This window comes from Gallinula chloropus, assembly GCF_964237585.1.
Source record: "Gallinula chloropus genome assembly, chromosome: 4".
Taxonomy (NCBI): domain Eukaryota; kingdom Metazoa; phylum Chordata; class Aves; order Gruiformes; family Rallidae; genus Gallinula; species Gallinula chloropus.
In genome coordinates, this window is record NC_140088.1 from 14,237,937 (window position 1) to 14,265,668 (window position 27,732).

A 27,732-nucleotide genomic window follows, 5' to 3' on the forward strand; every position below is an offset into this window, starting at 1 on the left:
AAGGGGTGAAAAACTGTTTTTTCTCAATTGAATCATTCTATTTGTATATAATAGCACAAAGATATTAATATTTTGCATTTTTTTAAAGATGGAAATAAAAAGTGTTTGGGCAACATGGAATGATTAGAAGGTTCTCTCTTCAAAAATTTACTGAAGGATTATTCTGTTCCTGAACTTTCCTTTGCCCCAGAACATGACCCCAAAATTTTCTTCAGAAGACTATCTTAAGTATCTATAGTATTCCAGTATCTACAGTATCTTAATCCTATTCTTAACACTTGTTCTGTATATAGTAATTGTCCACTTATATTTTTTTAGGTGTTAATACATATTGGGATAGGTAGGATCATTTTTATTGCATGCATGATTGTTCATGCTGTGAAGCAGTTTATTTTTTCTAGAGGAACTCAAGGCTTTGCTATGTCAGATCTTGTTGACAAGAAAACAGTTTAGATTTGTAAAAAGCATAGGTTTAACTGTGCTGTGGAGAATTCCAACCAGAAAGTTAGAGTTAATGAACATAAGTTATAACATAACTTCCATGTCTGCTGTCAAATGCCCACTTTATGTATGGTCATAATAATCCATTTTAGTTTAGATATATTTGAGAGCTGCATCTGTTTGTTCATTTGCCCAAGTTTTCTCAGCATCCTTGTGCAGACAGATTGAAGTTGTATTAGTTGCCTGGATTATAAAAATAAACAAATTGAAGCAATCAGTCCTTACAGCTCTACCCACTCATTCATTTCCCTTTAATCTTCCTCCGCTCCCAGTTACAGTGCTCTCTCTCAGATCAACATGAAAGTTTCGATAACAAAGTTTTCTTATGGGAAAAAAATGAATAGAGAAATACTCGGAGAAAGAGTTTCACTTTTCAGCCAGGTCTGTTTTCTAGTTTGATTCACAGAATAGGCACAAGAACACATACTAGCACCATAGGAAGCAAAGACAAATAAGTAGCAATGAATTAGTGTTGTTGGCGATTAGTTAAACTACCATGAAAAGCAGTTTCTATAACAGGGTGATGGAATATTGAAGTGATTCTTGTTAAATTCAAGGATTAAATATACAAATGTAACCCCATCTATTAAAAAGAGATTGTTGTGTTCAATTGTCTTATTTTAAATGTCCTTTTTAAATATTTCTCTTGGTTTTGTAATTAGAGCCAATTGGTTAAAGAAACCAGATGGAGATTCTGATGAACTCTTTCGAATGGTAGCTGAAGTTTTTATCCTGTGGTGTAAATCACATGTAAGCTAAGATGTATTCTTTTTCTTCCATTTCATTCTATATTTAAATATAAATGTGTTTCATGCAGATGTATTAAATTTCTGGTGATTCTTTTTTTCATCTTTAGAATTTCAAAAGAGAAGAACAAAATTTTGTGATTCAGAATGAAATCAACAATTTGGCATTTTTAACAGGAGACACCAAGAGCAAGATGTCTAAAGTAAGTTAATGAAAATTGTGGATCAGTTAAACCTTCAGCTGTTTAGCATGCTTTGAGAAGGCATTGAAAATCTACTGAGATTGCAGCTGCTATGCTGTTAGAAGACACAAATAATGTTTTTGTTTCTTGATGATAAACATGACAACTACTATACAAAATATAGACTATGTACCATAGAGTGAGTTTCTAGAATTTCTTAAGTAATCAAGGAGAAATGATTTAAAAAGAAGTCTTCATTTGAAAAAGCTACAGGTGTAAGAAAGTGTGAGTTGTAGTATATAATATGGGTTGTTGATCTTACCGAAAAAAAACAAAAAGGTAGACTATTTTGTAAAAGCAGGTAAAGAAACCTTGTTTGCTTGATCTTTTTCTTGTAAACCTCCATTCAATATTTTGTCAGCTTCTATGGAGGAATGCTGTCTTCACATATACCTCTTTATTCATACCTATAGCATGCCACGGGCGCACTGTTCTTGTATCTTATTAATGACCACATTAATTTCTTTTTTTTGCTCATTTTCAATATTTTCAAGATGACATGATAGCTGAAAAGTACTCGTGTTACCTGTATAGTAGAGAAAATACATGTCAAGGTAGAAAATGCCGTTTTGCGGAACATTCCCTTGCTCAACTAAAGTCAGTCGAAGTCTTAATTCCAAATCAATTTTGATAAATGCAGCAAAGAACCATTTGATTTATTTATATGTATAGTGTGTTTGGAGTAATCCTTTTTTGAAAGCTTTCCAGGGAAATGGTGGTTTTATTGTTTTGTATTTCACTATATTTTGTTTGTCTCTAACCTAGCTACTGTAAATCCCACTTTACACAATAGAAAGTCAGATAGAAAATGTCATTGGCTTTCTTCATTCCAGATATTTGCTTCTTTTGCATTATGGGTTTTTTTTAAGGTCAGAAACTTGGTTAGGCAAACCCCAGGATTAGAAAATTTACAAGCAAAAATAACACATTTTCTGCTTATTAGTTCATGACTTCCACTGAACAGCAAATCGAACTCTACAGAGAATTCCGTATTTGGAGAAAAGGAAATTTTTAATGTGTTCACTGTTTTTCAAGATGCAACTTCTTGAGATTATGTGACAGAATTCAAACGTTTATATTATCCTCATTAGCAAGATGAGTAGTCAGCACAGTTCAGGCTATGTGATAATCAATTGCACACTTAGTCTGACACATAGCTCTGTACTTATCATATGGCAATCACTATGCATACATTTAATACATATACTTCAACATTTATACAAGAGAATCAGCCTGACAAGCCAAGAACGAAGATGCATATATAAAGGTATATTTTTCATATGGGTGTACAGTATAGGGAGGTTTTTTTATATGCATACAGTTTTTTGTAAGCATATTAATATCAAATCATAATGTTCAAGGACACTGTGTGCTAATATGGGAAGAAATAAAAGATTGTATTTGTCATGACCATTTCATTAGTAACAGCAGGAGTGATTGCAGAACCACTGATCATTTAGATAAGTGTTTGTATCATTATGAATTAAATACCATGATGCAATACAATGTATTGGTTTTCTTTGTATGGATTCTAAGCAGGAAATAGATAACATTACATAACAGCTCACTCATTAAAGTATCCATTTACATCTGTTTTGTTTTTCTTTAAGACTGCATAGTTAAGAATAAACAAGAAGCTCTCTAAGTAACTGAATTTCAGTATTTCTTACAAGGTTTGATATTTATATCCTCAGAGAATAATCAATAGAGGCTATTACATTAAGGAACTTTATTTTTATAATTTCTTGTTTAAATATTAATATTCAGTTCAGGAAATAGTATGCTAACAGAATAATTAGCACTTTCCTCTTTAACTCCAGTTCCTCTTTATATGCATTATTTTCAGTGGAAGCAATCTTATTGAGTATTTACCAAGCATGAGAATATATAGATATATGTGAATATGAACACTGACTATTAAAAGATGATCCAACACAGAACTGTTTGGGGTCTCTATACGGTGATAGTACTAGTGTGTAAGGTGTCATGTGTATAAGGTTCTATACCTTTACATGCCACATGCAGAAGATGAAGGGTGAGGTTTACAATATTTATCGGTAGCTAATAGCAGTGGTAAGAAAAAAATTCATCCTTACAATCAATAATTTGATTAAGTACCCATTGTATTTTGATTATACAATATTAACTATTTAAAATATTTTCTCAAATAAATGTATGTACAGCTGAGCAAGTTTTTTAATTTTTCTTTTCTAAAAAAATGGCAGCAGATTGCTCGGAGGGGAATGGTAAGTTAGAGAATTTTCAGTCTGAGAGAGACTGGTAACCTAGATCACATTGAAATAACAGATTTATGGTAGAATTGTTGAAATGGAGAATTTAAACCTATTCAATTCTACTAATCTGTTATTTTTGAACCCTTCATAGACATGTTGATAAAATAGCGTTTTGATTAAGATACGAGATTCTATTGTGTTTTACATTTAATTTATATAAAATACTAAATGTATACACTCACATGTATGTAATAAATATGTAATACATATGTGGGAAATCCTTCTCTGTAAGTTTTTGAATCTAAATTAATGAGTGGCTGGATATATAGCCTCAGTTACTAAACACATCCTACTGAACTTTTATTTGACTGGCCCACATTATTATATTTTTGCATCTGTTAAAGCATTTGGATAGGCCTATTATAGAAGTTTGAGGTAGTCATATACTCCAAGGTTTTGTAATAAAACAACATTGTGGTTTGTGCCCATTTCCAATATGTAGTACCTATTATTTGCCAATTTAAGATAATTACAGGATTTCATGTTAGTGTTTTCTGCAAGAGTTTTAGATCTCTTCTTTGAGACTATTTTAGTTGCATAGAACACATTTCCTTTAGATATGCTGTAGTAAATAGTAAATCACGAGTGAATTACTTTTATGGTCATCTCTAATAAATTATATATAATTAATATCTTACATTTACTTACCTTCAGTGTATACCTGCTAAGCCATGTCTGTGCAGCATTTACCTATTTCATGCAAATGAAATTTTCAGTCAAAATTTGCTTTTTGAGTAAGGTATTAATGATTTTAAGAAGCTTAACACTGAAGTTGATGATTAATCTTTTAGTCTTTTTTGTCTTCTAGATTTTTTTCTTCACTACATGATATAAATATAGTAAGATAAAAAGATATTTCAATAATAGCATGACTTCAACATTTTGAAGCTTATTCAAGTATCACAAGAAATCAAAGTCACTGTTAGTGTTATCGCAGAAGGGGATGGGGGGGCTTGTTCATGTTTATGTTTTTTCTATTTGTTTTTAGCCAACAGGGTTTTTATAATATTTTCCCATGCCTGGTCAATGATTCTTTGGAATAACAGTTGATTTTTTTGTCATTTTATTGTTATTGTATTCTTTAGATTGCCTGACACAAATATAATATATTGTTGACCGTGGAACACTTCAGGTTTTAAGTATATTTATGGGATTAACATAATAACCAGAAATAAAAGCTGTGCTTAGGAGTGTAACAACTGAGTTTATAATAATGCTCTCAAAATGAGAGACATGAGCGTAAGTTCTCTCTCAGGATGCCTCAGATTCTGAGTTATGCAATGGGAAAAAACATCTATAAATGAAATGCTGCATCTTCACAGTGATAATTTGATTTCTCTTTCTAAACACAGTTTTCCTCAGTCATATTTTACTGGGGAAAATGGGTAGAAAGCAATTTTGGTGAAAAAGAAAATAATTACTGGACTATCCAGGGTTCCTACTTTTAAAAATATTGGGAAAATATGCAGTAATTAGAATACTGATGTACTTAGTTACTCAATGGACTTCATTATCTACTGAAGCAGCAAATAGTAGCACTGGTGACAGATAAATTCAGAAGTTCAATCATTAAATAAGGATTAAGGTGATTAAAAAACGTCACTAAGATCTCATTTGATTATACACTTGCAGTCATTGTTTTAACTACAAATGTATAATATTTTTATTGTCATGCTAAAGCTGAGTAAGTTTATTACTAACTTGTAAAATTACCATCTTTTCATCTATTTTACTTATGGTTTTTTCCCTTTATTTTTCTTTCATACAGGCCATGCAAGTAAAGGTACAGGTCAAAGTGCATGATGTGTCTTTGTTTTAGATTTAGTGATGATCAGGCTCCAAGCATTCCTTCCATTGATCATAGCAGTGGCGTCACAAAGTGAAGGCCCAGGTCCAACCTACTTCCAATTTTCTGAGTTAAAATGTCATTGTTTGACCAGAGCAGCTGAAATTCTCTTTGGCACTCACACAAGTTGCTTAATGCAAAAATGTAGTGAAGTTACCTCTTGTAATTGTTTTAGATGTACATTCTGCCTCTGCTGTCTTTCTGCATTCTGACATATTGAAGCAGACATTGCAAAAACAATGCCTAAGTAGAGTCATCAGAAACACATACTTGGCTGATGATACTCAAGAAAATACATGGGAGATATGTGCTATAAACTACGTTCTGTGGTTTAGTAGAAGACTGCATTAGAACCAATAAATTTAAATAAGAGATAAGAGTTCAAATCCTATTTTTTTTAATTAAAATTATCTTTAGTAAAGCTGTGAAGTGCAACAAAGCTTTTGAACCATTCTTGTTTCTTTTATCTATTTAATGTATTCAAAGCCTTCATTATCTACAGTGAACCATAGTTCAACCTCCTTTACATCATTGATGTTACCTTTTTTAATATGGATTTCTTATATAGATGAGTTCTTTTCAACCTATGGTGTATTCTTCATTGGTGAAGTAGAACTAACAGCAAAATGAAGCATAAATCCGTTCCATGTTTCCCTTCACACCGTGTGCTGAGAAACACACATCATGCTATGTAGAATTTTCAGTGAATTAAAATAGAGGCATAAGTTAAAAGTGAACAGTTGTGCTAAAGTAATAGACCTGACTTCAGGTTTTTGCTGTTGTCTGTGATGGGTTGACCCTGGCTGGAGGCTAGATGCACATCAAAGCTTTTCTATCACTCCCCTCCTCAGCTAGACATGGGAGAAAATACGTAATGAGAGGCTTATGTGTTAAGTTAAGGACAAGGAGATATCATATGTCATGAGCAAAACAGAGTCAATACAGAATAAAATGCATCTAATTTATTTCCCAATAAAACAGAGTATGAGAATAAGAAATAAAACCAAATCTTAGAAAACCTCCCCTCACCCCTCCTATCTACCCAGGCTCAATTTTATTTACATTTTTTTCTCCTTCCCATTCCCCAAGCAGCACAGGGGAACAGGGAATGGGGGTCAAACTTCCCTAGGCATATAGAGCAGGATTTCTTTAATGAATGTTTGATTGATAATCTTGGAGAATTTAAGGTTTAAACAGGATTGGAAATACTACAAAATATCATTTTAATCAGCTTTATCTTATTAATTTTTTCTTTTTGAATTGTTTCCGAATATATATTTAATTAGGAATCTGGTGGTTTATTGTAGAAATTTCCATTTATGCACTTAAATTCTGCTGTTAGCCAACCAGATATCATTCTTCTTGTTGAGGTCCTTTTAGTGCAGTTAATTATTTAGGCAAAATACATGCAATTTAATGCTCTTTACATTTAAAATGAAGGCACTGTGTTTATTCATATAGGTGCATATTAGAACTGAGAAAGATGTAATTGTATTGTCATTTAAGTTTCTGTCTGTGCCTCTACTTATCCATTTACCAACAGGAGTTGTGAATTCACAGACAGCAGAATTTGATGGCAAAGGCAGAATGGATCTTCTTTTCATGTTTTAATAATGTTCAGGTTTAATGGTTCACCTATCTTGTTCATACCTCGTCATTAATACCAAATGAAAAATTTAAAAATTGGATTTGTAATATGCCCTCAAACATAAAGTTGCAGAAAAGCAAACCAGTATCTCTCTTTCCCTTTTTTTATAAATTATATATACAATAGATATTTTGTTATTCCATATTTAAGATGCATAGTGACGCCACTGGAATACAGTGATGCATTGTGGGATTTGTTTGTCTGCTGTCAATGTAGAGTACAAATAATGTCATTACATCACTGCTATTTCTAAGGCACTTCCAAAAGCAAAGCTTTGAGGCAAAGTACTCTCTTGCAATTGTTAGTTCCTTAAGAAAGGAAGCCACATCCATTGTGTGTTCCCTCTGACCTGTAAAGTACTCACCACCAGCTAGATACAGAGATTCATCATCTACAAGACAGAGTTTGTCAAAACGTACCACTGAGTAGAATATGTATGGCTGCCTTTTTTACCTCTAGTGATTACAGTGCTAATAGTGTGGTAATAATTGGTAAATACTGAATTGCAATGGATTCTGCTGTATCCTTATGTGGAACTACATGCCAGTAGTCAGTCAAACTTAATTGACAGAGGGAAAAGGATGTGGAGGGTTAAATGCAAGCATTTGCTATTTTGTACTGTTGTATAAAACTGGACGCCTAGTCCTGAAATCTTATCTTAGGCAAAACTCCCCTTGAGTGTAGTAGGAGTTTAATCTAGGTATAGAATTCAGAACTGGGCTGGTTTTATGTTGTTGTTTACCATATGTTCATTCAATATACAGGTCTATTCTAAAGATTTTGGTTCTCCATCTCATAAATGAAAAGTTGCGTGTGAAATGCTGTTGTACAGTGTATCTTATAAGAAGACAGTGCAGATGTTATTCTATCATGCTGTTTACTTCTCTCTTTTCTTTTTTTTTCCTCTTCCTATTACTCATGATGTCCAAAGATGCAAGAGATATATAATTTTTCATGTCAGACTTACTTATATTAGCAAAAGCCAAAGGGCAGTGCTTTACCCAGAGGCACTACTTGACTGGTATTTTATTGCATTGATTCAAAGCCCTTCAGATACTGGTATTTTTCAGTTGAGACAAATAAGACAATATCTATTCATTCAAACCCTGGATAGGTATATGTAAGCTTCTAACAAAAATGTAAACATCCTGAATTCGTCTCTGTAACGGACTGACTCAGCTTTTAATTTTAGGGTTGTTTCTGTTTTGAGGGATAAGATCCAGAATATATAGTTAGATTCATATGTATGAATGCACACAAAAGTATGTTTCTGCTATTAAAATATTCCTGCTATTGCAATTTTTGCATTGCTGCACAAAAATCTATTCCTTTACATTTCCCGCTCAATATTGTACACCCTTCCTCTAATGCAGCATTTTTAATCAATTGTACTAGGTCATGTACATGAACATAGTTTCCTTGGACCATTAGGGGAAGAGCGTGTTGGAAACGTGTGTGATCAGAGAATTATAGTCATTTACTTTTCTATTTTTTTAATTATAGTCTGGAGGACAAGATCAAGAGAGGAAGAAATCAAAACGGAGAGGGGATTTGTACTCCATACAAACATCCTTGATTGTAGCTGCACTTAAAAAGATGCTTCCTATTGGTTTGAATATGTGTACTCCTGGAGATCAAGAGCTCATCTCTTTGGCTAAGACTAGATACAGCTATGTAAGTGTATAATTTGCAATAGTTTTTAATATAAAATAAGCGGAACTCTATAAACTGAATTTTGAGGCATGGATAACTAAGCAGTCAGTATTATTAATTATATCTATGTACTGTAAGCAGTTATAGCTGCTAATTGTGCTTTCACAAGAAAAAATGTTGTGTACAGAGCTGCCATCATTTCCACGTCATTTTCTAGTTGTACACAACATACATTTTTACATATGCATGTTCATTTTGACCAAATACTGAAATACCATTAGTTAACTTTAAGTCCCTTCAAAGTTTAATCCTTGTGGGCAAAATAAAGCAAGCTTTCATACCATGCCCTTCTAGTAACTTAGGTACTTTGAAAACAAAAGGGGTTAATTTTTGATATTAAAATAATAGCTGTTTTGCGTTGTACATGTTCTTATCACTTGACTCATAACCTGAATTGAAAAACACTTCTACATTTCTACAGAGGGACACTGATGATGAAGTCAAAGAACATTTGCGTAACAACTTACACTTGCAGGAAAAGGTAATATTAAAAAAAATCTGTTATAAAGATGCTGATATGCAGTTTTTAAAAATAGAAGTCTCAATTGTTTTATCATGATATATAAAACAGCAACAGCAATAATAAAACAATAATAATAGGAAAAGCTATTAATAAAATTACAATTTAAATTTTTTTCCTCATAATTTTTTAATTATAATAATTAGTTTATTTGTAGCTTTGTCCTGTAGAATGAGACAAGAATTGAGATATTGGTGCTTGTAAAGCTTAGAATCAGATTGATCCAAGAAGAAAGTTAAATTAAAACTAGCATGGCAGCTTGTTTTCTTGGACTCAACTTGCACTAACGATTAAATAGAATTTTGCACTAATGATTAAATAGTATTTCAAAGAATACATGCATTATAAAGTGACTGTGATAAAATAAGAAAATCTTGTGTCATCTTGGCATTTAAGAGTTTTACAACCACATTCTTGTTCCTTCTACTTATATGCTGAATACAGTATCAAAGATGATACCTCATCCTTCTGTAAATAATAAATAATTTAGATCATTGCCTTTGAGCATAATATGAGCAACTCATCTGTCATGGGAGATAACTGTCTGCATGCTATAAATTTGTGCTTACGTAAATCTAAATTGGACACACTAAGTAATTCTAAAGTGTTTTTCCTATTTCTGCCTTGCAAAAACTTTTGCCTATAACTCTTAATCTACTGAAGTTCCAGCTGTGTTTTATAGACTCCATGAAATAGTTCTCCATGTCAGTAGAGAAGAACTGCAAGGAGTTTAAAATCAATCCCAGTACTAAATGTGCTGCTTTATTTTAAATGCAGTTAAGTAGGATATGGAAGTCTCAGGATGCTTGATTTGGTTTCATGAAATAAAAATATAGAATCTTGCTTAAGAGTTAAATTACCCAATAGCATATGGAATCTAATGCCACTTTTCTGAGTCACTAGTAGATGTTTATTTTAACTAAAAGAGGACAGATGAAGTGGGAGAATCTATATCATTATTATACTGTGAGAATAACAGTGGTGGTAGTCAAATTCAGCATTTTGATTCCTCAGTTTATAAAATACATTGTTTTTCAGTCTGATGATCCAGCTGTAAAATGGCAGTTAAATCTGTACAAAGACATTTTGAAGAGTGATGAACCTACTGACCCTGAGAGAAATGTGGAACGTGTACAGCGGATATCTGCTGCTCTGTATCATCTGGAACAGGTAAAATGTTAAAAGCCTATACTGTGTTTGTTTTGAAGTAGCATGTGGCTTTTTTCCTTGTAGAGATTATTTCACTTTCAGGGAATGTCATTAATAGTGTTTCCAGATAAAAAATATTTTTGAGTGTGTGTGCACATATATGCACATACAGATGTGTATATATGCAAAGTTTTTAATGTAATCTGCCAAAATGCCTCACTTTAGCTTCAGGGAAAACTCAGGATGTACTTTCTTCTGCAAATCTTTGTGAGCAGTCACAAGAAGTATCGTATACAAATCCACCACCATTCATTAAAAGAAATGTCTGCATATGCACTTATTTTTTATATATTGGTTTTAGCCTGTCTCCTATTTCTGCACCTGAGGATGCTGTAGCAACTTTTGAATCAGTTGCCTTTTCATTCAAATGATACAATTTAAATAAAAACAAAAGCATTTATACTCTTCCCACATAAAGGGAATCCATGCCATTCACAAGTGATACAACACAGGAATTCATTCACATGGACAGCTGAATATGGGTAATGAGACAAAATAACTGTTTTTGAATTGTACCAAGGAGTCCAACACATGACATACTCTGGCACCTCAAGCTTTTCTGTATAAAACAAGAAGTAGTATATATAATGCTTTCAGGATTTTTCTTATAAATGTAAAAACAAACAAAAAAAGGAGCATGGGCTTTTTCAGATGATATGCATTTTTAACATCTTCTAATTTGCTGACTACATTAGCCACTAGCTGAGAAGAAAATTCAAGATAAAAGCTGATTTTTCCATTGAATGTACTAGAAGATATTTATCTGTAGGTCGAACAACCACTGAGATCAAAGAAAGCTGTTTGGCACAAACTCCTGTCAAAACAACGTAAAAGGGCTGTTGTTGCCTGTTTCAGAATGGCACCATTATACAACCTGCCAAGGTAAAGCACTTAAAGGTTCATTTTTCCTGTAACTTTTTTAACAGCTTTGAATGCAAGTGTTGCTTGTGTGTATACCTACAAGTTTGTTGATTGTTAGGCCTGTGTAAGTTTGTTGAAAAGACAAGAATTGGTTAGTTATCAGCTAATTCCTCACAGTAGCAAACCACTTGTCTCTCGACAAATAACCAGAGGGGGAAAAGACCATAGGAATTACACTGCTTCCAAACCAAAATGCTTCATTTTTGTCAGCTGTGACTCTGTATAGTTCCTCAAGCTATCTGTGAAAATTGTTAAGATGTTGCTGTTTCTGTCCCTTTTCTTTTGCCTCTGATTAGTTGTTCTTTTTAGTCTCCTGTTTGTATTCTTTTCTTTTTTTAACTTTATATGGCTATTCCTCTCCTATTGCATGAACCCTTCATGCTCTTTAGCTTGTGTGAGGCAATCTTTACCTACTGCCTCAGAATGTCCCATGCATTAAAGCAGCTGTTGGGGCAGAGCAGTACAGAATTATATTTTGAACTTGTGTGCTGTTCTTCTTACTCCAGTTGACTGTAGATACCACAAAGTCTGACATAAAGTCCATCCAGTGCCTTGATCCATCTACTGCTTTAAACAGAATATTAAGACCATTACCATGGGATAATTTTTTTCACCCCATTCCTTCTCAACAAATATGCTTTTTATTCAGATACAGCCTAAGCACATCTTTAACTTCGCTTCTCACCTCCTTCTGCATTTCTTCACCTAATATTTTTGTTTGAGGAAAGTAGTTAACAGAAGAGTTGCATTGCAGTTTTAAAAGCCTTTATTAAAGCAAATTTACATGCTTGGTGTTGGCAAAAGATTTGTAGCTATACCACTAACATGTTGGAAGAGTATTAGGTTTACACAAGACAAATAAAATGCCAGTTATAGTGTAAAAGCACATCCTTCTGTCATAAAAAAATAGTAGTTTCAGACTATAACAACCTAAGTTGTCACACTCTACCACAAGACAATTTTTAAAGAAAATTAAAAGCTAAAGGACAAGAATTTAAGTACAAAGAAAAAGAAAATTAGCTAGTATCAAGCATTTCATCTTCAAGAACTGTGTTTGGAGAAACAAGAGGAAGTGGTATGAAGAGCACTCGTTCCATTATAAAATTTTTGTGACTTTTTTTTTAAACCATATTCTGGGTTCATAAACTCTTTAGATGTTTGGGAGGGGGGCTGACACACCAAAGGGCTGTGCTGACATTCAGCAAGACTTAGGCTGGAGCATTGGGTGGGGAGAAGCTTAATGAGATGTAACAAGGAGAAGTGTGGGGTCTTGCATCTAGGGAAGAACAATGCCAGATACCAATATAGGCTAAGGGAACTGGGTCTCTTTAGCCTGGAGAAGAGGAGACTGAGGGATGACCTTATCAATGTTTGTAACTATGTAAAGGGTTGGAGTCAGGGTGACAGAGTCAGGCTCAGTGATAGCCAGTGGTAGTATAGGGGGCAACAGGTGCAAGCTGCAGCACAGGAAGTTCCATGTGAATGTAAGGAGAAATTTTTCACTGTGACGGTGATGGAGTGTTGGAACAGACTTCCCAGAGAGGTTGTGCAGTCTCCTTCCCTGGAGACATTCAAAATTGACCTGGATACATTCTTGTGTGATTTAATCTAGGTGATCCTGCTCTGTCAGGGGAGTTGGACTGGATGATCTTTTGAGGTCCCTTCCAACTCCTAACGTTCTGTAATTAGCCAATTTATTGTAGTGTTTGCACTTCAAAACAGGAAAGAGTGAAAAAGCACTTTGGGCTTAGAGTCACAAAATCATATATTGTATTGGGTTGGAAGGGACCTTTTAAAGGTCATCTAGTTCAACCCCTCTGCAATGAGCAAGGACTTCTAGGTATATTGCTCAATTGATAGGTGTATAAAAAAAAAATGAAAATTCGTTAGTTTATAGACACATCATTATTTTAGATAAATCATAGGACTCTGACAGGAAAATAAGGCTATCACACTATTATGCACTCATAACTATCTCCATCATTTAAATTGATTGTGTTGTTAAGACATCTCTGAACCCTAGGAAGATTATTTCAGGTGAGGTATGATTAATTCTAGGAGCCATATAAATCCCTTTGAACTAGAGTTTCAAATGCAGCTCTCCTCATATAATTTCTCATTTTATTTGCAGCTTTATACTAGGAGCCAATTTAGTCTAAATTATCTAATTGAAATACCAGAGTTGCTGCTAGAATCAATAAATTTACAGGGCAGTAATCAAACATTATGGTGGTACCTTTTCATTTATCCTAGAAAAGGATTTTTTTTTTCCAAGGAAACAAACATTAGTTAAGTTAGGAACTACTAATTCTTCATGTTCTGTGTTTAATGAATGTACATGGCTTTGAAAAAATGTCTTATGTAGTAAATGTTTTCTCCTAGATGTGTGTATTTGTTTGATGTTTTAGGGAAATCAATTTGTAAAAAAAGTCATCTTGTTGTCTGTCATCTGTATATGCACATAGATACAGCGAAGTTGTACATGGCAATTTTTCATACACAATTTATGAATACATTCTTTCTGACTACTTTATTGAATTTCATTTGTGCCTTTCTTCAATGAAAACCTATATGCTTTTCTTCAGACACAAAATTAGCAATTTCTTCCTGAGCACCTTTCAACGTGTTTGGCTGGAAAAAGTACATGAAAAAACTCAGTATGACAGGCTTATACTCAAGTTAACGGTAATGTAACTTGTAGAGAGCCTCTTCCTTATGCGCACACTTACTCCTTCCCAGCCATGATTTGATGTTGTCATAAAACATGGATTTGTGCAATTTTCAGAGGGGATTCTGATTGGTCAGTTTTTGAAATTTGATAATAATAAAATGGCAGCAGTGCCAGCAGGAAAGCCCAGAAGGTTGGCTCAATAGCTATGACATTACAAAATAATAATTCATGTATGTAGTATATTTAAACAAGTCATAGTATATAAAAACAATATGCATAGTTTTTGTTAGTGGTGCAGGATAAAAGCAAATAAAGACTCTTTGGAGCAACCTTTGTAGAGTCATGTAGTGCACCTCAAAACAAAATATTCCTCCAAATGTAGTGTAAAGATGGAATGGTTTGGCCATTATTATGTGTAGTCTTACTACCATGACCTGTATTTTCTGTGGAAAGTTAAATTAATACTGTATAATAGTTATTAATATATCTAGGAGTTTTCTAAAATCAGTCACTTTCTAGAGCAGGTTTTGTGCATTTCTAATTCAGCTTCTTTGAGAATAGGTTAAAACTGTCCTGATTTGGAACTGAAAACAAAGAAGTTAGGCTTCTGTCAATGTGGAAGAAGGCAATGACTGTCTGCAGATAACATGCTGGAAAGCACTTGATAATTATTTTGGTGTTGATGGCCAACTTCTGCTGTCTCAATGTCCTAAGTCTAGTACAGTAGATTTACATCTCACAGGTGTAAATCCCACCCATTCATTCTCAGTCTGTTCGAGTGTGTATTTTTCCCATGCTTGCATTAAGGCTCCAGTCCTGCAGTTTCATGTATAATGTGTTTTAGCACTCCCAAAGCCTTCAAAACAAAAAGTTATGTGTTCATCTGTGTATTAAAAAAAGTAAGAATGTTCAAAAGTACCAGCAGATTTGTCACTGGATGTTAGCTATGTTTTGCATTTTGTTTCACTGACCAATCAGAGGATCAGAATTGTACAAATACGTATCCTTACTAATCATTAACCACCTGAGCTGTTATACTATGTTATGTTACCCCTCTTGATCTCACTTTCACAACCCCCCAGGCACCGTTCTATTAACCTCTTCCTCCATGGCTATCAGAACTATTGGATAGAAACAGAGGAATATTCATTTGAGGAGAAACTAGTTCAGGATTTGGCTGTAAGTACTGACATAATTGGGCGCATTTTTCAGTGCCCACTTCAGTGTATATTTAATGTATCTATTATAGCCTATATTTAATTTTTGTGTACTGTATGCATATGCATAAGCTTATAAAATACTAATCCTTATGCTTCTGGGCATAAGGTGGTTTTCTGCAGTGGTCAAAAAGACATTTGTCCTGTGATGCACACTGAAGTGCATTAAGGTGGTTTACGCCTTCAGACAAACTATGTGATACTCATTCTTGGGAAAAGAAATGGATTAGATGAATAGTCAGACTATTTTTGAGATTATGGTAATTCCTATGTTCCTATATTATATTTACTGGCTTTTTAAAGCTTGACACAATTGATCCTTTTCCCCTTTTTAAAATTTTTGTTGATGCATAATATTTAATTTTAACATTTTCAGCTTTGATGCAAATTAATTTTGCTGTTTTCTCGTTGATACATCATAAGGAGAAGCAAATAATGCACAGCCATATTCAGCAAAAATGTCATTTACATATGCACTTGACAAAGATGTTTTATAAGTATTGACATTTCGTTACTGAATATTGATTTAGAAAGCCTACTGCTTTTTCTCTTCCTTCTCTGTAGTTTGCCTAAGATACTTCAAAGGGGCCTATCTCCATAGTATCTAAACACCATGAAAATTAATATATAGCTTCATGGATGTTATGAAGATGTATCAGGAGATGTTTCAGTGTATAGCAAAAGCAGCCATATTGTGCTTTGTAGAGACCCACTGCTATAGAAGTTTGCATGATTTTTCCAAATTGCAGCTACTATATTCTTCTCATACTCTGGACAATTTTAGGGCCACAGTCTGTTTGATTCTGTTGCTTCTTTCTAAAAGGCAAGAACGAGGCCATTAATCAAAGCAGTGATTAAAATTCTTTCAGATTTATTGGAGAAGTAAATTGAACTTCTGCAATTACAATTATTTCTATAATTAGGTAATTCTACAGTAATTACAAACCCTACAAAGGGGTGATAACACAAGTGAGGTAAAGATGATACCCTGCTCCTTTGGCAGTGATGGTTGCGTTATATTTCAAACTGCAAAAAAAGTTTGAAGTTGGCAATAAGAGCAGTCCTTACCTTGTTCAAAGTTACCTAGAAATGACATATGAAAGTATTGTAGTGAACAGTAGTCTGAATAGAATGTCTCTGATGATATTATTAAAAATAGTTCCATTTACCAATAATTCTCCTGTTAAAAAATGAGCTGGGACTTTCAGTTCTGATCCACTGGAAACATAATTTATGCTGAATAAGGCTTCCCTAAGATTTTCACTGTCTCATTTTCAGTACCTTGCAAATGAGAAACTTCTAATGTTACTATCAAATATGAATAACAATCAGCTACTCTAACTTCTGAGTCATACAGGCACATAATCTGGCAGGTTGTGCCGTAAACTGATGAAAAAAATGAATACTGGAAGTTAATACAAATTGGACAGAAAAAAATTACTGAAATCCTTCCTAGGATTAATTAATATTTTTCTTACTCACAAAGCTTAATTTGTATATTCTGCTAAATCTTGAGACAGACACCTCCAAAGAAAGATGAGGAGGAAGAGGAAGAGACCGAGAAAAAACAGCCTGATCCACTTCATCAGATTATCCTCTATTTTAGTCGCAGTGCTCTCACAGAGAGAAGGTAAAAGAGCTGTGTTGAAAAGGACATTGAGTCAAAGCACACAGTAATTGAATTTCTAATAACATTACAGAAATAATTTAACACAACTGCAGTTCATTATTGTACATGGTGAATACCTTTTTGCCTCTCAGTTTCATTAGAGTTTTTATGTATTTAAACTCGGTATAACCTTTATATTGAGACAAATACTGACTGGTTTTGGCGTTCTAAAAGCTTGGCAAATAGCCAATGCAGAAATAACTGAGCATGAATTCTCATAGAAACATCAAGTCTACAGGAACTGCTCGTTCATTCAGAGTACCCTCCCCTGGTCTCTGCCAGTAACAGATGTGTGCTCTACTTGTTGGTATCTATTACATTTTATTTAGTATGTCAGTAAAGGTTTCGTTGATGATTAACATGAATCTCAGTGCCAGTTTCTGTTTTGAATTTAGACTGTTGATTAGAATGTGTCTTTCATGTATCAGTAGAGTACCCAGTGCTTCGTACACTTATTATGTATGACTAACATATTCCTGCCATCTGACAGTTATAATTATTCTATACTCTATACTACTTTTCTGCGCCTGCACAGCCAGTTATCTTTACATCCTTATCCAACATGACTAAGTTTAATGTTCAAATATGTCTCTGAATTGTTTATTTTAAAAGTTACAGAGACTTGATTTGAGAAAAAAATACATTTATAATAATAATAATAATGTGTAATAACATTCCAAGTAAATATCTAACTAAAAAAATACCCTATAATAAAAATGTTACTTACATATTATTGGTAGTGTGACATCTCTTTATTACTACATTACAAATGTTTTTACTCTTTACAGCAAACTAGAAGATGATCCTTTATATATTGCCTATTCTGCCATGATGGCAAAGGTAAATATACCATTTCAAGCTCCATCCCTTAATCCACTCAGGTATTTCCTACTACTTTGAGATGCTTTATAAACCGTTTCTTTCTGTTGTCTTATATGGACTGCTTGACACTAGTAATTTATATTTTTAATGAAGCAAATGCTGTCAGAATTATATATATAATGAGAAATTTCCTACATTAAAATAAAATTATAAAATTCAAGTAGGTGCAATCCTGTTGATACCACTTGGCACTTTGTACACAATTAACACATGAGTAGTCTTAACAATGTTAGCTTTCTTTATTTTTCTGGTAATTATTTTGGAATTAATCTTTTAAGTCTACAAAAAATAAGTTGAAAATCATTTTTTGCTACATTGATTACAACAGGCACATGTGAGGAGAGTTGGACTGTAAAGATAATTATTATGGATATAAATAGAGTTATGACAGAAGAACACACAGCCTGTGGTTATACAGGGTGTGTATGTAGTTGGCTGAATATCCTGAAGTTCTCACACATTAGGGAGTATCAGCTTCTTAATGTGGATGAGTACAAATACTTAGCATTGCAAGGATTTCAAATCTTAATGCCTAAAAATGGCTTTAAAAATTTCTTTCATCATTTTGGCTGCTTGAAAGCAGCCTTGAGGAGAAGTACTTGGGAGTACTTGTGGATGCGAAGCTGGACATGAGCCATCAATGTGCATCTGCAGCCCGACCACATCCTGGGCTGCATCAAAAGAAGCATGGCCAGCAGATCAAGAGAGGTGATTCTGCCTCCTACTCTGCTCTGGTGAGACCTCACCTGGAATACTCTGTCCAGCTTTGGTGCCTTCAGCACAAGAAGAGCATGGACGTGTTGGAGCATGTCCAGAGGAGTGCCACAAAAAATGATCAAAGGGCTGGAGCACCTTTCCTATGAAAACAGGCTAAGAGAGTTGGGCTTGTTCAGCTTGGAGAAGAGAAGGTTCTGGGGTGACCTTATAGCGGCCTTACCGTACCTGAAAGCTGCCTATAAGAAAGCTGGGGAAGAACTGTTCACAAGGGCATGCAGCAGGAGGACAAGGGGTAATGGTTTTAAACTCAAAAAGAGGAGATTTAGGTTGGATATTAGGAAAAAGTTTTTCAGTATGAGGGATGACGGATCTCTGGAACAGGTTGCCCAGAGACATGGTGGAGGCCCCATCCCTGAAGATATTCAAGGTCAGGCTTGATGAGGCTCTGAGTGACCTGATCTAGTGAAGATGTCCCTGCTTAATACAGGGGGGTTGGACTAGATGACTTCTAAAGGTCCCTTCCAACCTTACGCATTCTATGATTCTATGATTTTGGTAGAAATTCTACAGGAAAAAAAGGCATTATGTTTCATAATAAGCAAGATGTTGTGATTTCTATTTCCAACATGAAAAGAGCTGTCAGGAAGAAGAAGAAGAAGAGGAAGAAGAAGAAAAAGAAAAGACATTTGAGGTGAGAGTTTAAATACCATTTCTTATTCACTGTCTAATGTGCGTGTATTTTAAATATGTCAACTAAAATAAATGCAAAAATAATACAGTGTGTATTGGGCTGGTTTATATTGTTATTCATATAAAAGAAAGACAGTGTGTTCTGAAGCTTTGGAATCAAACACACTGTGGATTGTGGAGGCAGGTGGCCTTCAATACCTTCAGATCTCCTATTTTTCCTGAATCAGTTCCACTCTGTGTTCTGTTCTCATTTTTGTTCCCAAACCCAGGAGAAAGAAATGGAAAAACAGAGAACTCTATATCAGCAAGCTCGCTTACATGATCGTGGAGCTGCTGAGATGGTTCTTCAGATGATTAGTGCAAGCAAAGGTAATATGCTGTGATGTATTAAAAATATACATGATCCACATATCATAGATCTAATCCTATACATATATAATGTATTATGTCACTATACCTATGATATATATACCATACAGAACTTGTATGTGATGAGACAAAAATAAATGTCAGCTACAACTATACTAGATAAAATTTCCAGACTGCTTTCCTCATTGCATAGTTCATAATTGCAAGTTTTACTAACTTTACCTTTGTTTTGACAGGTCACACAGGACCCATGGTTGTTGAAACATTAAAACTTGGTATTGCTATTCTAAATGGTGGAAATACCATAGTTCAACAGGTAATGAGTCTTGCTTATGTAAAAGAGGCAAGTAATTTTGATAATTTCAGTGTTCTGCTGTGGTTTTATTTCAGTGCATTTAATTTTAAGCTAAACAGTAAAGAAATGTCAGGGTATTTTTGGTACAGCAACGGTGATGTTGCATGCCAGTGATCTGTATTTCAAATGGCAATTCAGGGAGTTTTTAAATCATATAATTTTAATATTTTTTTCCCCTCTAGAAAATGCTAGACTACCTGAAGGAGAAAAAGGATGCTGGGTTTTTTCAAAGTCTCTCTGGCTTGATGCAGTCCTGCAGGTAAAAGCATAAATTGCATTATTACAGTTTCAGTTTTATGCATGTTGGTGGCTTATTGGTCAGTGCAGGTGGTTTTGACAGTTTTAAATTAGAGAAGTTACAGATTATAGAACTCTTGTGGGAATTTTTTTGTGAACCAGAGAGACACTGCAGTGATGTCCTTTGGCAGGCAGGTTTAAGTCAATAGAGAGAGTAATATTTCGTGTTCTTTTTACACTTTCCATTATACATGAAACCATGAATGACATTACTGGAAGTGAAGTTAGGTAAGGGGAGAGACCTGGTCTGAGACTCGTTCCTTTTCAGAAATGGACATGGCATCCTTGTTTTCATCCTAAGCTCTTTTATTTAATATTAATATCAAATAAGATATGAGGCAATGCATGTCACAGTGGGTCAAAACTAGTTGTTGAAGGTCTCCAGAGATTTTCTAGAGGAAATTTTTTTATTGTGTACTATAGTATTTTTCCTTTCTTTTTTTCCTCAATACAAGTGTTCTTGACTTGAATGCTTTTGAGAGACAAAATAAAGCAGAAGGCCTGGGAATGGTTACTGAAGAAGGAACCCGTAAGTAGAATGGAATTGATTCCACTAGTGCGTAAAGCATTATTTGTGCTTCCTTTTTTAACTGGAACTGTAGCTTGAGGTTTTGTTGATAAACTTACTATAAATAAATCTAGGCATTGAGTTCTGAATATGCTTTATATTTACAAAATCTTTAGCAATAATTTTTAAGAAAAACATTGCAACTTCCAATATTCTTATCCTGTATTCTTGTTATTTTTCTTTGATCCACAGTCATCGTTCGTGAGCGTGGTATGTTTGGGTTTACAGTTTTCGATACTATTGTTGCAAAAATGTGTTGCAAATACAGAGAGAAATCTTTAATTGCATCTTCCCAGTTATCTTTAGGTTTAGCTTTATGGTCTGCAGCAGGTTGTGTGTTCCGCTTGGATAAACAGTTTGATGCTTATTAAAGAGTATAATTCGTATTTAAGGCATGATTTTAGTTATGACTAACCATTTACTTATTAGATATATATCCTGTTGCTTTTTTTTTTTTAAACCATGGATGCATTGGAGTGCTAAATATTTTGGCTTTGCTTTTTCTGTCTCAGTTTTTATTTTCATTAGTATCAGTCTGTTTCTTTTAAATTGCTTTAACGCTTCTATAATACTGTTTTTTATTAGAATTCCTATTTTAAAGGTTGCTGTAAGAGTATGTGTTCTGCGTATTTGATCATAATTATTGTCTCATAATCATTTTATGTATGTATTTTAAAGGTGAAAAAGTGTTGCAACATGACGAATTCACTCGAGACCTATTTAGATTTTTACAACTGCTCTGTGAAGGGCATAACAATGGTAAGTCACCTGAATTTCAGGGTTAAGGGTGTGATGAGCCTATTGTTAAACAGAGTTGAGTAAAACTGATTCTAGTGAGATTTTTTCTCTAATTTGTTTAGTTTTCTGAGGGGAAACTGCCATGCCAACAATTTGAATTGTGGAGTTCAATTTGAATTTTTAAGTCTTAATGTAATTCTCATTTTTATGCCAATTGTTAATAGTAAAGCCTATTGCAAGTCATGTTGGATAATAATTCTTCAGTTGTATTTACATTGTGATCTACTGTAGTTCAGTTTCCACCACATAACAATCTGTACTCAACAAGGTACTTAAAAAGAATGTACTCTCTGTGTCTCTATGAACATATGAAAATAACCTTGTCATTTTTATTCCTTTATATACTAACCAAACACAAATTACTTATTTCAGATTTTCAAAATTACCTGCGTACTCAGATGGGCAACACCACAACAGTGAATATTATCATTAGTACAGTTGACTATCTCTTGCGGCTTCAGGTGAGGAGAAATGAAAGTGGAGTATAACATATTTGCCTTTCTTTAATTTTTATAAATTCACGTTTTATTGGAATTAAATGTGAAAATCCTCTCTTCAGAGATATCTAAAATAAATAATTCTGAGGTAATTTCTTTCATCTTTTCTTTCCTTTTAAGATAGATGATATTTCAGAATTCTGTGTGAAACCAGATGTTTGTTAATTTATTTTATTGTTTACTTCTGCAGGGAGCATAGTTAGATAAAATTGCAAAAAGTTATTGTCATGAGAAAGAGATTGACACAGAAATACAAAATTTCATTTGCTGATAATTCATCTTCTGGTGAAAAAAATGCAGTAAATACTGCATACAGACCCAAAATTAGATTTTTTTTTTTCCCTTAGGAATCAATCAGTGACTTCTATTGGTACTATTCAGGAAAGGATGTCATTGATGAATCAGGACAACGTAACTTCTCTAAAGCTTTGGCTGTCACCAAACAAATATTCAATTCCCTTACAGAATATATCCAGGTAAGCAGAATGTTTTGCTCAAGGTACTAACCGTGAAGTTCTGTGATTACGTGACCTGATTAGGTCCTATCATAAATTTGTAAATACTTTATTGGGATTATTCTTCTTAATTTTGAATCGCTGGCCCAGTGTAAACTTAATACTAAAACATGTGAATGACTGCACCAAAGAAACCTTGGGAACCTTTCTAATGTAGTGAGACATATTAGGAAAGAAAATTGTTTTATTTTCTTGGGGTTGTTTATGTTATATACACATATATAAATATTTTTTCTTGATTTTTAGGGCCCTTGCATAGGTAATCAACAGAGTCTGGCTCATAGTAGGCTGTGGGATGCAGTTGTTGGCTTTCTTCATGTCTTCGCCAATATGCAGATGAAACTTTCACAGGTATTTTCAGTGGTCAAACAATCCCTCTTTGCATATATTTATAAATGACAGTCAAGCAAATATTGAAAGCTGTAAAGCAGTTAAAATGTGCTGATACTCACTAGATGTGCATGACCCTATTGTAACGTAGAGGTACAAGACTGAATCTCAGGTTTAGCATTTTTATATCACTCCTTTTAGCATAATCATCATTGTGCACTCACCTTTTCTAATATCAAACTCACTGCTTCCGACTCAGTGATACTTTTTGGATAATGAAGGTGTCTGTCTGGTCCTGTCCTCCCTGTTGCCAAACCCTCATGATCTGTCAGAGCAGAAGCACCATTAAAAGCATAGGTCTTGTGATACAGCTGTGTAGGGCAAGAGAAAATCTGGGAGATTCAAAGAAGTGAATGTGACAGTCAGTTTGTGTTTATTCGTCACAGACACTGAGCAGGAGTGTTTTTAGGTCCTTAATGTTAGTCACAAATCCATGTTAGATGTATATTATTCCGTAGTTAAGCTAAACAGTTCTAGTTCTGTTTGAGTGGTAATGCATTCTGCCATTAAATATTCCCTGTGAAGTGAAAAAGGATGGATTTTTTCTGAGATGGATACTGCCAGATCTGTGGAGTTACCAATTTTGTGAGATTCTGCTATCCCTTATCTGCATTCCTTAAAACTTTATTAATGCTTATCTTTGTGGTTTCAACATCTCTGCTGGAGTAAATTACCCTCATGTTTTGCAAGACTTCTGATCATCATAAATCATCATAAAATGACAATGAAACATTGCTGAGGAATGTGAACTGCATTTAGATGACCATCCTGCATACTGCAAATGTATTTAGTTTTCCAGATAAATACAGTGAAAAAAAAATGACCTTATACTCAATTTTTTACAGGACTCTGCGCAAATTGAATTGCTTAAAGAACTTCTAGATCTGCTAAAGGATATGGTAGTGATGCTCTTGTCACTGCTTGAAGGTTGGACCTGTTTTTCTTTATGGTCAAATATGATTACCTTGGCTTTATAATGTGAAGTACAATAATTACATTAATCTTTCTTGCCTTTATGCAATACCAGGGAAAAAACCCAAAACCCTATTTCATATCTCTTTAACAATTATTCTGGAATATGTACAGTCATGACCTAGATGACCTCTAAAGGTCCCTTCGTCCCTTCCAAACGTACATATTCTATAAGTCTATGAAAAGCATGTTGAAAGACAAATTGCAAAGATTTAAGAACATTTTTATTCTGTTCTTAGAATTAATATTTATTTTAAATGTAGGAAAGCCAAATAACTTCCTCTTTAACACACTTCTTAGGTAACGTTGTAAACGGAACTATTGGAAAACAAATGGTAGACACACTTGTAGAATCATCTAGCAACGTGGAAATGATTTTGAAGTTCTTTGACATGTTCCTCAAGTTAAAAGATCTGACTAACTCAGATGCTTTCAAAGAGCATGATCCAGATGGTAAGGGCATAATTTCAAAGAAGGAATTCCAGAAATCAATGGAGGCTCAGAAACAATACATACAGTCAGAGATTGAATTCCTGCTGTCCTGTGCAGAAGCTGATGAAAACGATATGTTTAACTATGTTGATTTTGTGGAAAGATTCCATGAACCAGCCAAAGACATTGGATTTAATGTAGCAGTATTGCTAACAAACCTTTCAGAGCACATGCCTAATGATTCACGCCTTCAGAGCTTACTTGAACCTGCAGAAAGTGTTCTTAATTACTTTGAACCATACCTTGGCCGTATTGAGATAATGGGCGGAGCCAAAAAAATAGAAAGAGTTTACTTTGAAATCAGTGAATCCAGTCGAATGCAGTGGGAGAAGCCACAGGTGAAGGAATCCAAAAGGCAGTTCATATTTGATGTTGTAAATGAAGGGGGGGAGCAAGAAAAAATGGAACTCTTTGTGAATTTCTGTGAAGACACTATCTTTGAAATGCAGTTAGCATCTCAGATCTCTGAAACAGATTCATCTGAGAGGCCCGAGGAAGAGGAAGAGGCAGAGCCTTGTTATGTAGTGGATATTGGTGATGATGAGGAAGAAGAAAAGTCCCTGGAATCTGCATCAGCTTTTGCAATGGCCTGCGTTGCAGTGAAGAAGAACGTTGCCAACTTTTTTAAAATGCTCACTGTGAAGAATTTAAGGAAACAATACAGGAAAGTTAGAAAAATGTCAGTAAAAGAGATGGTGAAAGTGTTTTTTTCCTTTTTCTGGATCCTATTTGTGGGGATGTTCCAACTGTTCTTTACTATAGTGTGGGGAATTTTCCAGATTCTTTGGAGCACTGTATTTGGGGGTGGCCTCGTTGAAGGAGCCAAAAATATTAAAGTTACTAAAATATTAGGTGACATGCCTGACCCAACACAGTTTGGAATCCACGATGATGTTATGGAAGCAGAAAAAGCTGAAGGTGCTGAGCATGGCATCAGAGCTGAACTTGTGCAGTTTGTGAAGGGTGAAAAGGGAGAAACTGACATCATATCAGACATTTTTGGCATTCATACAAAGAAAGATGGTGGCTCAAAACATGGACATGATGCTGGCCTTGGAGATATTGCAGAAATGCTTGGTACTGATATCCAGTCATCTCTGGAAAACACAGTTCGTAAGAAAAAAGGATTACAGGTATGTTAAAGAGAATTTGTATTTCTTTGCAGAAAGTAATAGTAATAAAATATATTTTCCTATTTAGTAACTGAATTATTTGCAGTTAACTGATTAAGAAATGTTCTCAATGAGAACATGCTTTATAATCTGTACTAGTAAAAAAAAAAAAACAGGAGAGATACCGTGGCAGAAACATTATACCAGTATGTTGATATTTCACTGCAGTAAATTGTTGTTATTCATTTGCACTTTATACAAAACAAAAATTTCTAGCATCTTTTAGGCAGAGTTTTTGCTTGAAATGGTTTACAGTCTTGTTTATTCTGCACGTCCCATTTTTTCCACAGTATATTTCTATTACATTTACAAGCTACTTTCTCTATAATAATGCCTTGTCATTATCATCTTTCTTCTACAACCTTTACTGAACATCATACAATAAAATTTCCTCCTTTCCTTTTGTGTGAAATAATTTTGCAGGAAGTAATTGTTACTTTAATGTTTATCATAGAATTATTCTTTTTTTTTCTGTTATGAACAACCTATTTTGTCCCACTCAGATGAGATAGATATAATCTCACATTCTGTTTAAAAATGAATTGAGCTAAATATCAAAACCCAAATGAAATTATTGTATTTGGAGGGCATTGTGTTTCAGTTTATACTTCAGATCTATTTCTAATTGTTATTCAGATATATCTTTCATCATTAATCCACCTTTCCAGATATTTTCAAGACAAACCTCTGTTGTATGGCTTTAGTTCATTATTTCCTCTTCATTTGTATGAAGACTTGTTTATTGCCTAGATCAAACTATATTTTTTTTTATATCTTTATTTATTAAATTTGTGTGTGTATGTGTACTTAAAAAATTACATTCTTTTGAAAACCTGTCACATTTATCATAAATCGCATGTGGCTGGTATTTAAAATGCTATTTTAACTTAAGGTCTACAAAATATCTTAACATTTTCTTTTTGTTTTACTTTGATTTTTACATTTCTCTCAGATTTGTTTGTAACTATTGATAAAAATGCTTAGTAATTCATGTAAGTCCTTTTGAGTCATTAATGTGAAGCCAGCTATACAATTTATCCTTATCCAGCTTTAACCTCTAAGATGTTATTTAGTGAAACTTACCCAAATAATGTTTCCAGTAATTCAATATTACAGAAATTGCAATTCACATTATGTATATGAATGACTCAAGTAATCCAGTTAAGAGCACTAATGATGTGATGTAACTTTTAAGCGTTACCTAAGGAAGAAACAGCAGTCTAAGAATCAAAAATTCCCTTCAGGAAGGATCTGTGTCTTTCATAAGCATTTACAATAATAAAACTTACAAAAAGAGAAACAGAAATTTCCTCCTATATACTAGAGGAGCAGTTATGTAGTGATAAGGTCAATGATATTACTGTATAGCAAGAGAAACTGCAAAATAACCTATGGAATTGTATATGATGAAGATGGTTAGAACTTAGTTTTAACTATGAAGTTCCACAGGAACTCTGAGAGCCATGAAGTTGCACAAATAAGAAAGGAGGTAAACAGTGAGCTAACAGAGTTTGCTGATAAATCTAAGTTGTTTGTAGGAGTAAAATCAAGAGCTACCTGCAAAGTTGCAGAAAAGCCTTAAAACAGCAGATAAAAATCATTGAAGTGATACATAGGGGAGAAAATGTTATAATTCTATATGTAAAATGCTGGATTTTGAGCTCATTGTATCTCATTGGGTATGAAATCTTGAGACTGTAATAAGAGTTGTACAGAAGTATGAGTTCAACAAAAATGTCCGTTACAGAGATGAAAAAAGCAAACTGAAATTTTAATTTGTTAAGAAACGAATATAGAGAGGAAAACCCAGAATATTACTAT

General features: G+C 33.9%; 1 protein-coding gene across 1 annotated transcript in view; it reads left to right on the top strand.

Annotated features, from left to right (window-relative positions):
- RYR3 (ryanodine receptor 3) overlaps window positions 1–27,732 on the top strand; it is a gene marked incomplete at its 5' end in the record, with an annotated part of 219,645 nt that overhangs the window by 170,918 nt on the left and 20,995 nt on the right. The window contains 22 exons of the mRNA XM_084263759.1: window positions 1,164–1,251; window positions 1,358–1,450; window positions 5,552–5,566; window positions 8,781–8,951; window positions 9,412–9,471; window positions 10,549–10,680; window positions 11,489–11,601; window positions 15,394–15,490; window positions 17,049–17,158; window positions 17,986–18,037; window positions 19,431–19,487; window positions 19,756–19,855; window positions 20,092–20,171; window positions 20,393–20,469; window positions 20,963–21,036; window positions 21,268–21,285; window positions 21,754–21,834; window positions 22,246–22,334; window positions 22,718–22,846; window positions 23,132–23,236; window positions 24,121–24,202; window positions 24,548–25,872. Of these exons, the coding sequence (XP_084119885.1) occupies window positions 1,164–1,251; window positions 1,358–1,450; window positions 5,552–5,566; window positions 8,781–8,951; window positions 9,412–9,471; window positions 10,549–10,680; window positions 11,489–11,601; window positions 15,394–15,490; window positions 17,049–17,158; window positions 17,986–18,037; window positions 19,431–19,487; window positions 19,756–19,855; window positions 20,092–20,171; window positions 20,393–20,469; window positions 20,963–21,036; window positions 21,268–21,285; window positions 21,754–21,834; window positions 22,246–22,334; window positions 22,718–22,846; window positions 23,132–23,236; window positions 24,121–24,202; window positions 24,548–25,872 (3,148 nt within the window). The remainder of the gene's footprint in view (window positions 1–1,163; window positions 1,252–1,357; window positions 1,451–5,551; window positions 5,567–8,780; window positions 8,952–9,411; window positions 9,472–10,548; window positions 10,681–11,488; window positions 11,602–15,393; window positions 15,491–17,048; window positions 17,159–17,985; window positions 18,038–19,430; window positions 19,488–19,755; window positions 19,856–20,091; window positions 20,172–20,392; window positions 20,470–20,962; window positions 21,037–21,267; window positions 21,286–21,753; window positions 21,835–22,245; window positions 22,335–22,717; window positions 22,847–23,131; window positions 23,237–24,120; window positions 24,203–24,547; window positions 25,873–27,732) is intronic.